Source organism: Numenius arquata, chromosome 10 (assembly GCF_964106895.1).
Source record: "Numenius arquata chromosome 10, bNumArq3.hap1.1, whole genome shotgun sequence".
Taxonomy (NCBI): domain Eukaryota; kingdom Metazoa; phylum Chordata; class Aves; order Charadriiformes; family Scolopacidae; genus Numenius; species Numenius arquata.
In genome coordinates this window covers 46,276,417-46,288,545 of record NC_133585.1, presented here as the reverse complement: position 1 = coordinate 46,288,545, position 12,129 = coordinate 46,276,417, and the positions used below count along the sequence as shown (strand labels likewise).

The 12,129-nt window shown below is 43.0% G+C and overlaps 1 protein-coding gene across 3 annotated transcripts in view; it reads left to right on the top strand.

The window, feature by feature from the left end:
- Positions 1–10,966, top strand: part of KDR (kinase insert domain receptor) — a 31,522-nt gene extending 20,556 nt beyond the window's left edge. For all 3 annotated transcript variants that reach the window (XM_074154340.1, XM_074154341.1, XM_074154339.1), the window contains exons 22-30: positions 1,090–1,190; positions 2,531–2,653; positions 2,791–2,902; positions 3,301–3,400; positions 3,517–3,622; positions 5,383–5,534; positions 9,150–9,246; positions 9,352–9,440; positions 10,296–10,966. In XM_074154340.1, the coding sequence (XP_074010441.1) occupies positions 1,090–1,190; positions 2,531–2,653; positions 2,791–2,902; positions 3,301–3,400; positions 3,517–3,622; positions 5,383–5,534; positions 9,150–9,246; positions 9,352–9,440; positions 10,296–10,515 (1,100 nt within the window). In that variant the 3' untranslated portion in view covers positions 10,516–10,966. The remainder of the gene's footprint in view (positions 1–1,089; positions 1,191–2,530; positions 2,654–2,790; positions 2,903–3,300; positions 3,401–3,516; positions 3,623–5,382; positions 5,535–9,149; positions 9,247–9,351; positions 9,441–10,295) is intronic.
- The last annotated feature ends 1,163 nt before the right edge of the window (positions 10,967–12,129 follow it).

Genomic DNA, 12,129 nt, shown 5'->3' with positions numbered 1-12,129 from the left:
GCTTCACTGCTGATTAGCAGAGGGGTTGATTTGCCTTCCCACTGTGCAGGTGGTCTGTCAGGAACAGGAAACCTGAATTATCCACTCATTCAAAGCCTCCCCTGGATACACACACCCTCGGCATTTCACTGATGCGTTTGCCATGTTCTCCTTTGGCAGAGATAGCAAAGTGCTCAGTGCTGCCAACATGTTTCAGAGACCACTAATTTCAGCAAGCGGTTGGATCAGATTGGTCAGGAGGGAGGCTGTAGCCTCAATGTCCACTAAAAATCATTTCATGCAAAGAAAACATCAATATGTTAACAGCGAAAATGATCTTGCGGTTTCAATTTGATCCTAATATCTAATGTCAAGCATGCATTTTATGCATTTCCGCACCATTTTGGTCCTTTTCAGACCTCTCTGGTGTAACCACTGACCCTCTGAGCTGGGATGCTGTAAGAAGTACGTAGACCTATAGCAGGCCTTGAGATGAGGTTTTTAGCCACCGTTGTTGAATTTCTTGGTAGATTTCTTCTTAAAATCAAGAGCTGAGCAAAGCCATTGAGTTGTTTATTTCAGCAGGAGCTAAATGCCTAGGTATCTTTGTTGGATACTTGAGTACATTATTTCTCCAGGTCACTAGAGGATGAGGTTAGGCTTCTTCTACCCTAAATTAGCAGGGCTTTGTGCCAAATTCAAGTCTTTCTCCCCATGGCATATTCTTCCCCCGTAAGGACTAGGTGGGGCCTCCCTCTCATTGGTTTCCAAATACATCTGCTGAAACCACAGCGAGCCTTTCCTGTCCTAGGAACTTGTGAGTTTGGGTTGTTTTTCTTTTGGGATTGTTTTGTAAATCTTTCCACTGGTGGGACCTCTGCAAATAAGCAAGGAGACCTGGGGTATAACCCATCATATCAAAGTTTATTTTACACAGGACTGGTTTGGTATAAAATGGGTTGTTAGTGATAATTACTCAGCCAAAAAAAGGCTAGGTTTGCTCTTCCAGTTCAATGTGGCGTAAGGTTAAGATGGACTTTTACCTAAAAAGCAGTTATGGGTGAAATCAGTGACAAAGGGCATGTTTGACTGTTGTCTGATTCTTTGCAGCTGGTCCTGAAGACCTTTGCAAGAACCCTTTGACCATGGAGGACCTCATCTGTTATAGCTTCCAGGTGGCGAGGGGAATGGAGTTCTTGGCTTCACGCAAAGTAAGGAACTTCTCAGGAAGAGTGGCATGTTATTTATTTGACTGTAGGAAATAGTGCTGTAGGTCTATAGAAGGAAACAGCATGTTCATCTTTGGACTAGCAGTCACCCGCAACAATTTCTTTTTGCCCTAAGACGTACCCGAATCATTAATACTACAGAGGGAAACAGCCCATGCTTCTATTGACACAAATGTTAGTGATCTGTATAAGGTTTATGGGTCACCGATTCATAGAAGAGTGATTACGTAGTTGGAGGAGGGGAGCTGACTTATGAGGACGATTAAAGGAATTAGGGACAAATCCCTGGTAACTGGAGCTAAACTAGAGCAAAGGAGTTTGCTCTGAGGAGGTCGCCTGTATCTTGTGCAGTAGGATTGGAAGGCCAGTGTGAGGAGAGGACAGACAACGCCCACCTATGAAACTTCATGGATGACTCTTTGGCGAGTCTCTTGGCAGTCAGTAGCACCTCACCTGCATTTTGGTCTTCTAGAAGTGCTTTTCTGTGGTTTGATCCTAAATACACATAGTACATGTTTCAAAGGATGTAAATTCCAGCAAGAGCGAGGAATTGCCCACAGCTGTATAGAAACAAAAAGTACTTAGAAATGGGAAAAGGAAACAGAAGCTGGGAATACGACACTGCTCTAGAGTGCAGGTTAGGTGTCCAAGAGAAGGCTTCAGAATCTTTTCTAAAAACATGCATTTGTCTACATTTCATCCATCCTGGCTGGTGGGTATATGTAAAAATATGTCTTTCCAGCATCTGCGGTTCTAGTCCGTACTAGAAGCAAATCTGCAGCTACTTTCAGAGCCTGGCTTTTTTACTTCAAGCTATTGAGGATTGAGTTTTGAAGTCTTTGGGTCGTTGCCTAAGCTGTTGTTCTGCATAGGTAAAGACATGGACTTTTCTCTCTGTAGTCAAGAGTAGTTTGTGTTGGAATCAAGTCGGCGTTTTAGTGTGGTATGTTTTTCAGAGAGAGAGTGAAGCACACAGATTTGAGTGAACCTAAGTAAATCTCAAGGTAATCAGATCTGAACCTGTTTTGTGTCAGCTTCTTAGGATAATTAATTAGCTAACTTCAAAGGCCCTCTCTGCATAGTGGATAAACAGATGTATGTTTGGACTTGGGAACACAAGTCTCCCCGAGCCAAATCAGTTGTGACCATCAAAAAAAGCACTTAAAATCAGTAACTGTTGATGCTGAGGTTTCTTTTTCTTAAAAGGTTTTAGGAATTATCTGGCCTTTGAGGGTAGGAGAGCACATATGTGAAAGAGATCAGTGCTGTGGATGGAGCTGTGACGACAGGCAGCATATGAAGTTGTTTACTTCTCTTTGCAGTGCATCCACAGGGACCTGGCTGCTCGTAATATCCTCCTGTCAGACAATAATGTGGTCAAAATCTGTGATTTTGGCTTGGCTCGAGACATCTACAAAGACCCCGATTACGTCAGGAAAGGAGATGTAAGTTTCAGATTCTCTATTTGAGAGAACTAATGTGAAGTCAGGACTCCTCTTTTTTGTTTCGCCTTAAATGGGTTTGTGGAAACTCAATGATTTGCTGAACTGTGATACCTTTTTGTTTATGGAAATGTTTTCAGGCCCGACTACCCCTAAAATGGATGGCACCGGAAACCATTTTTGACAGAGTATATACCATTCAGAGTGATGTATGGTCCTTTGGAGTTCTTCTATGGGAAATATTTTCATTAGGTGAGTCACTTTAATTTTTGCTGAGCCATCTTAAATTTTAAACCGCAGCGCCTGAAGAAAGCAGTCAAAGTGTTCTTGGATCCTCTTTAGCTTTTTTTATTTTTTACTTCTTGAAAATTTCTTGTTTATTTTCTCCATCAAAATAAAATGCTCAAATTTCCTTAACAATGTAAATGGAGGAACATGGACTTGAAACGCTTCTTCATACAATTTCAGTATGTGATGATGTGCCTCATTTACTCAATCAGTTGCTGTTTCCATCAGAAACATAAATCATTTGCACATCCAAATATAGTAAATTACCTTATTAGCTCAGCCCACAGATAATTATTTGTTTGAAAATTAATCCCAGAATTTAAGAGTCTAATGCATTAAATTTACCGTTGCTCTCATTTTAGGGGCGTCACCATACCCTGGAGTGAAAATTGATGAGGAATTTTGCAGAAGGCTGAAAGAAGGAACAAGAATGAGAGCACCAGACTATACAACACCAGAAATGTGAGAAACTGTTCTTCCAGCTGCCCACATTTACCCCACAATAATAGCAACTGCTGGAGCAAACAATAGGTGCTCTTTTCGTTATGCTGATATTTTAATGGGCTTTGTCCTTCTAGGTACCAAACAATGCTGGATTGCTGGCACGGAGATCCTAAGCAGAGACCAACTTTTTCAGAGCTGGTGGAGCACCTGGGGAATTTACTACAAGCCAACGTCCGTCAGGTACTTGAAATGTATTCTCTGATTGCTTAAACCACCAGCTGGACCCTTCCTATCCTGCCAGCCACCACAAAATACTGTAGTCGGGTACCATCCACTGGAGCCGTTGGGGAGCCTGGCCTTCTTCCACCGCTCCCATTACTGACCAGCAGTTGGGACAACTTGCAAAGAAGAATGAGTTGGGGGTGGGAAAGATCATAGAAGTCTGTTGTGGTAACCAAAAACCAATTTACCCTACCTGCAAGGGCTTCCCATGACACCACCACTGTCATTACTTAGCTGTCTTGCTGGGGAGGTGTTGGCACAGGCTCAAGTCCCTGTTCTGCTGAGGATTTCTCTGCAGAGGCATTTCGGCAGGTAGCTCCCGTTGATCTTCCTGTGCCAAAGATGGATATCTTTAGCATATGTGAGGGTGTGGGCTGTGTGTGCAGGAAGTGTGGTAAGAGAGCCCACTGTCCAGGTGGGGTACATGGGACTCCCTCCCAGGTTCTCCATCTTGTGGCTCCCTCTTCGTGTACTATGGAAGTGGACAAAGCCAAGGCAATAGATGTGAGCATTCGGATGAAGGAGGCTGGATTTGGCCACGGGCTCTCCTTTTAGATGAGTTCTCCCTTTCTGACCTATTGGTAATGATGGGAATTACCTGCCCTTCCAAACTATCATGTCTTTTGTGCATACCAAAACTCAGAAAGGATACAATTTGTTCACTTTCCTAGAGATCAGCTTGAATCTTACGTATCACAGAATCACAGACAGGCTGAGGTTGGAAGGAGCTTCTGTAGGTCATCTGGTCCAACCTCAAGCAAAGCCACCTAGAGCTGGTTACCCAGGACTATGTCCAGAAAGCTTTTGAATATCTCTAAGGCGAGAGACTCCACAACCTCTCTGGGCAACCTGTGCCAGTGCTCGGTCACTCTCACCCTAAAAAGTGTTTCCTTGTATGATCAGAACATACTTTGTGTATATTTGCCCATATCCTAATACAGTTGGATTGCTAATGATTTAGACCCTCCTGTCATGAGCTGTAATGTACTGTGACTATGAAAGGCAAACATGATTTACTGTAATCCAAAGGGGATAGATGCAAAAAAATTAGAGAAAAGGTGGAATCTACTAACGATTTCTTATGGGACTATAAATAGGTATGCATAGGATATGCAAAGGATGCATAATCCATTTTTCTCTTCATACTTTAAAGCAGAAATTTAAACAAGTGGAAGAAATTTTTAAAAATGATGTCCTGTCCTCGTTACTAGAAATCAAATTAGATGCCAAAGTGTTAATAGAAAATTTCCTTTTTTTTGCTCTCTCCATTCCATTCTTTTTTTCATTTACTTCTTATGCTTAATTTAGTATTTCTGATTAATACACTGTAGTCTGATTCAGTCTCAGTTTCAATTTAAGGCTATTTTTTTTTCTCAGGTTCATGTTCTTTGTGCCATTGGGATTCAAACACTGCTAAAACCTACATTTTTTTTATTTCAAAGACATCGATAAAAAGTTCAGTTTATACATTATTTTACAGCATGTCATATAAAACTCTCAAATTTTTATCTAAAACTACTTGGCAGTGGCTCTTATTAAGTTTCCTTCTTTTAATGTAGCTGGTCCTGCAAAGGTAGTGTAATGTTCACAGTTTAATAAAACAACCAAGGTAGCACCATTGGACTGATACATTCTCTGTGTACGTGTGTGTAGCTGTTTATGTCTGTGTATCTCTGTAGCCTATTTAATTTTTGTATTTTTTTCACTGCATTCTACAGGATGGTAAAGACTACGTTGTCCTTCCTCTGTCAGTATCGCTGAATGTGGAAGAGGATTCGGGTCTCTCTCTCCCAACTTCACCTGCTTCCTGTAGGGAGGAAGAGGAAGTCTGTGATCCTAAATTCCATTATGACAACACAGCAGGAATTAGGTATTTTATATGGTGGACATCCTATTGGGGCCTCTGGGCAGGTTTTGTTCATGCTGGGGGCAGGGAAAATGAAAGGAAGAGACTTCAGCTGCCTGGTCCATATTTAACATCCTCCATAGGGATAAGAAGGAATCTGTAGAGTTTTTGTAGGCAAAAACTAGTTTCTTACCTTTCCAAATGCTAGTGTGTGAGGGGGGGGTTGTATGTTTTGTGGTGTTTTTTTTTGCTACCCTTTCAAGATTTGGTATTCTCATCCAAAAAAAACCCCAACAAAACACCAATGCGAAAGTATTTGTTATTTAGTTTTTAAGAACCAGAACAAATACAAAGTTTTACCAATCCAATTCAGTTGTGTTCATACTCTTGTATTGCAGATCCCTAAAATGTTATTGGTAAGAGGTTTATCATTAACAACCTTGCTGGCATTTTGCCTGCTAAAGTGAAATGTTGGTAAATATGCTTCAGCGGGGGAGTTAGACTAGATGATCTCTATGGTCCCTTCCAACTCTAAAAAAAATTCAGTGAAATTCAGTGAAATAGGTCATGAATTGATAACCAAGGGCAATGCAACCTAAGTAGTGTTGTCTCTGGTTTTTGTCCACTGCTTGCTTCTGGTGGGCTGCGGGGGCATCCACAATGGACCAGTAGTGGTAGGTGCTGTTGGGTATCATGGGAGAGGTGACTTCCCCGTAAGGAGTTTGTACTTGTTGCACTTAAGCAGGGCTTATGTTGGACCTTGGGAGGACCTCGGGTGGACCTTGGGCATGGGATGTAAGGAGAAAGTTATTTTCTCATCCAGTGCTGCCTAAGATCAAACTCAGCCACTTAGATGCTGGGAGCCCTGGGCTGCTTGCTGCAATCTCAGAAGAAGGAGGAGGATAGAAGGGGATGGATCCAACCATCAGGGCAGAGATGGATTCTTGGCAGGTTTCACGTAGTTTCCACAAAGTGGAGCCCTCTCCCTCGCTGCTTGTAATATCCACCAAAGGCAAACAAAGTTCCCAATGATTTTAGGTTCTGCAGGATAACATTTATATGTGATCCTGGGAAAGACTAGGTAGGCAAAGTACCTTTCACACTTCAGTTGAACTTATGGTCCTAGAGCTGAACTCTCAACCCCATGTTTTAGTAGTGGGACAGTCCAAAATAAAAATATTTAAAAGGCACAAAAACATGATTTAACACTGATGTTAAAATATCACAGTTATTTTCCACTTCTAATACTTCCTATATGGCTTTTCCTGGTCCCCACTTCCTGTTATGAACAGAACTAAAATCTCTCCATCAACCTTTTAAAGAGACTTTGAACCTCTTTTCTCTTGTCTTACAGTGTGACAGGGTTGTGAAAACACTTGTGAAACCATGCTGGGAGAGGCAAAGTGGGGAGCTTAAGACATGCTTAGGGGCCTTATTCTTCTGTTCTGGTAGCTAAAAAGGATTTTGTAGGCATGAATCTTGCTATACACATAGTGGGAAAGATTGATCTACTCAGTAATGTCTTTTTCAATCTTCATGGAAGTACTAACTGTGAGGAGAGGGTGATAAATACAGTCGCTAAATCAAAGCTGGAAGAGGAAAAGCAAGCACAGGGAAAACACAGAGAATATTAAAGAATTTTTAGGTTGCTGAGGTAAATTAAAATCAGCAGGACCTCCTAACATCTGCCGTATTTGGCTTAGGAAATAGATATGCAGTTTCTGAACTATGAAATATTGTCATTAAGAACAGTCAGGTGAAGTAAAGAAGATTTAAGGAAGTGTAAAATAATGCCTGTTTTCAGAAAGAACAGAAAAGGAGTAACCCTTAAATCAGGTTATCTTGAATCCTAGGAATGATCGTGGAAAAAAATGGTTCGATAAATAATGATAAATACCTACAGGAAAGTGAAGTGACTGAAAATGGCCAGCATGGATTTGTCAAGAAGAAATCAAGTCAAACCAATCTAAATTTAATTTTTAGGGGGCATATTTGGTCTGGTGGATAGCAGGGAAGATGGATTTTGATTTTATGTAGGGCATTTTTTGGCCCTTTTTTTATGGGACAGGCTATAGCAAAATGCAAACACGTGTCAGGAAATACTGTCAGGACATTAGCTGAGCCCTCGCTGCCACCGGCAGTCTGGCACGAGGAGTCAGACTCCACGTGTGGCCCCTCTGCCTGCACACTATTTCTGGTCCTGCTTGCGCAGTGGCTCGGCTTAACCAGGAGGATCTCATTCACGGTAGCCCAGGTGGAAAACATCATCTGACTCTTCTCTGGGCCAAGCAGGACTCCCATTCCTGGGAGGTTGTTCAGATCATGCAGCTGGGATTCCCAGTCCTCACCGCCCTGGTAACTGTCCTCCTGGCCATGTAGTTCTGGGCCTGTGTGGGCAATTAAATGTAAGCACGCAGGGAGCTTTCAGACTAAGAAGGCAAGTTGTGGAACGAACTTCTCGTCATTCAAGGTCAGATAGTCCAGGAGGGTGAGTGGACTAGGTTGTCCATTAGATACTTTTGATCCTGGCAGGGTTGGATGGGGAATGGATTAGATACCATTGGAGAATAATAGGAATGGAAGACATGATCACTGCAAAAATCTTGAAATAACTGGTTTTGTTAAGTCTAGGAGGAGAAAATGCAGAAGGAACATAATAACAGTTTTCAGTATATGAAAAGTTTCTCAAAAGAGGGTACTGCTTAATTATTCTGTCCTCAGCAAATTTTATTTGCAGCAAATACTTGGGTTTAATATCTGAAAAACATTGTGAAGTGTGGTTGAGCACGTGAGCAGGCTACAGAGGGAACTTGTAAAATCCCCACCAGTTTAAATAGACGAGATGGGCAGAGCTTAGCATAGCTAGACTCAAAGCTGGGAGATGGGATGAATGATGCTCTTAATTGCTTCTGGCTTTGTGCTTCAGGTGGATGCAGGCTTGTCTTCTACCTCCATGGCTTTTTCTTCATTAGCTGTTAGGAACATAAATTTGTGATGTTTAACTGGGACAACATCCATTTCATTCCATAACCACTTAGACAGAAAGCTGCGGGTAGCTGTTTTGTTTGCTCTATTAGTACCTCCGTGAAAGTCAATTTTATTTTATAGTTTTTTGTCCAGTATTTTTTATGGATGTCATCCTGACCAGAGGGCTTCTTTTGGAGAAGAGCCTTCAAGAGAGATGTAGCACTCCCTGTCCCGATCCCCATGGTTTGAGGGCGGCAGTCTGCTGAGTCTGCTGTTGTTGTCCTAGGTCCAGCCAGGGGTCTCAGAAGTGTGGTCCAAAGGAAGAGACACATGTCTGTGCTCCAGGCTCCTCTGTTTGTTATACTTCTAAGCAAAGCTCGCAGGAAGTGGAGCCTTCCCGTATAACCGAGGAAAGGAGCTGTTTTCTCAAAGCCATTTCTTAGAATTTGCTCAGGGATTGAGGTTGTCAGGAGCAGAAGGTCAGAAACATGCCACTTTCTAGGCGGTTCATCCTTTTCAATAAATGGATATTTTGTGGTTTGCATAATATGTTTTGACAAAAGGACTAACTTCTCTGTAGAGAGATAAAAGGATTCTGATATCATTGTGGTGTTTGCAGCCAAGTTGTGGATAGTGGACACCAAACTTTGTTCTGTTTTGTTTTGTTTTCAGTCAGTACCGACAAGGTAGCAAAAGAAAAAGCCGCCCTGTGAGTGTCAAAACATTTGAAGATGTCCCATTGGTAACCACTGTAAAAGTTGTTCAGGAGGTGAGTTTGTCTGTTGTTTGTGTGTCTTTTCCTTCTGTTGATGTCTTTTTTTTTTGTATTTTTTTTCACCCTTTTCCATTTAATGCATTTCTAACACCTTTTCAGGAAAACCAGACAGATAGTGGGATGGTTCTTGCGTCTGAAGAGCTGAAGACATTGGAAGAGAGTGATAAACAAGTGAAAATACCTTTTAGGTAAGGCTCAGGCTGTACGTAGGATTGAATATGACCTTTTGCTTGCAGTATGTCAGAAGACTGATTGGTTTGCAAAATTTTTTAGGAGACAAAATATTTTTTTACTGTATTTTTAAAAACAAAAATTAAAATTGTGCACTGCGTGCCTGGTTATCTACATTTGGTACCAGGAGACGAAAGGTAATGCAGCTGTTGGAAGCATTGGCTGAAGGACTTGTATTTATCAGCTGCAACAGCATCAACCACCCCTTGAAGGCACTGAGATGGTGCACACAATTGACCATATTTGTGAAGGCCTATCTGCAATGACAAAGAGCTCTTTTTCTTTTTTTTCTTTTTCTTTCTTTTTTACTAAAGCTGACTTGAGTTTTCAGGATGTACCTGGGTGTATTTTCAGAGCATTGTACAGGGGTTTCATTGTGCTGTTCACAGGAAGAACAGTGGCTTTCATGGAGCTGAGATCTCACGTATGCTCCCTCAGAGCTTCTCAGGAATTATTTTTCTTAGGACAACTTCAGTTCAAAAAAATGTATACTGCAGTTACGATTGCACCACGGCTGGAACGTGTGAAGCCTCTCAAACTTTTCTCTCCATTTCATCTGTGGTTGCAATCTAACTCTTTGTATTGTCATAAAATTAAATATCCTTTTCATGCGTTAGTGAAGTTAGGGTGTATAAAAGGCTCTCTCCTTATAGTCAAATGCATGTTTAAAAAGGCTTGAAGCCAGATTTGCTAAGTGCACCACTTTGCTTTGGTTGTTGCTGTGATGGAAAGCAGCTGCCTGCAGGAATAGCCCACCTGCTCCCCAGAAGACCATCTCCACAGCTCTCTCAGTTTCTCCTTGCTTTCCACAGCACGCTGGTGCCCAGCAAGAGTAACGAGTCCGTCATGTCCGAAGCCTCCAACCAGACGAGCGGCTACCAGTCCGGGTACCACTCGGATGACATGGACACCACCATCTACTCCAGCGAGGAGACCGAACTCTTGTGCGCCCGGGAGGCTTCGCCCTCGCTCTGCCGGGGGCACGGGCTTGGCTACGACAACACCACACCACTCACCTCCCCACCGCTCTAGGGCCAAGCTCCGGGTCCCCCCCGGGATGTGCCTTCCTTTCCAGGGCTGGTGGTATCCAGCCTTGATGTATAGAAAGACCACGTCCACGAGACTAAGAAAAGACGTTTATTTTTTTCCTGAAGAGGATGCAGGAGCATCCGGCAGCAAAACTGCTCCGTGCCAGGCTGCTTACCCCGAGTGACACTGGTGGCTGCGGTGTGTGGGTGCTGTGGCAGAGGCAGCGTGGTGGCCTTTGGGACCCCGGTGACATGCTGAGCGTCTGCCCGATGCAGACAGCAGCGCAGCGTTCAACTTAACTGTTTCTAGTTGTACGAAATAACGGCACAGCCCTGCTCGTTGGTCTTTTTTTTTTTGTTGTTGTTGTTTTTCCCCTTGCGGCTGGACTCCAGGAAGGAAACAGCACGGCACTGGCTCCTTGTTTCTCAGAGTTATCCCTTGCCTGCACCTCCACAAACAAAAAAAGGAACCTCCAGCTCAAGGCTGTGGCACTCACTGACAGCCTGAGACTAAACATAGGTTGGGCTAAATATAGGTGGGGGCGATGCTCTCTGTCCTCGGTGGAGGAAAAAAAAAGTTGCTGTACCAGCCCTCATGAGCTGCGTTTCCCTGGAAGACTTGCCCGGTGGGGTTGGTTAGTAGGGAGGAGGCAGAGCACCGAGCCGAGTGGTGGGACGTGGATGCTGGGGGCATGCAATGGGGCTTTGAGCAACCTGGTCTAGTGGGAGGTGTCCCTGCCCGTGGCAGGGAGGTTGGAACTCGATGATCTTTAAGGTCCCTTCCAACCCAAACCATTCTATGATTCTATGCATCCTCTCTTGGGGGTGGCCTCGGGGTGGCTCTGCCCCCTCGTCCTCCCTGGCACCCATGGCTCATGCCAGGCACTTGCCTGCTTCTGAGCTAGCCTGAAACGGCTGCAGAAAATACCCCTGGCTTTGAATCACCACTGGGGCATCCTCTACAAGAGGTAGAAAGGGCAATATAATTTACCTTAGGACTGTAGGGAGCCCTGTGGCCCTGATGGGGTGTGCTAAGGGCACCCTACCTTCTCATCTCATCCCCCCATCCCTCCGATGTAGGTCTGACTCCTTCACTTTGCAAACTCCAAGTCTGTTTGCACTGGCAGGGATCTTGGTTTATGTAGTCTTGGGAATCCGTGACTGGTTTCATGGCAGCTCTGATCTTCTCCGAGTGGTGAGATTGTGACTGATTGTTGGACAACTTCTTACCTGTGCTCTTGTAGCCCCGGCACTCTGTTGATAGACACAATGCAGGCTACAAGATTTTAAAATGTAAAGCTATTTCTACTGAGTCCTTTTTTGTATTTTTATAATGGGTTTTATTTTGTTTGTACTTACTATAATGTCAAATGCTGGGAACCATGAATATAAGGCATATACAGTATTTATAGCCTCTTTATGTAGAAATAAATGTAATATATTAAAATATAAATATATATATTATATAATGGATATTTTACTGTTCACATTTTGTATTGGGGTTCTGTAGCATTACAAGGGTCACAACAAAATTTTTAACAGCTAAAACTTTTTGCTTTATTAAAAAAGACTGGAAATTGAGAGGTGGGGGCTATGAGTAGATCTGCTTGCTTTACTT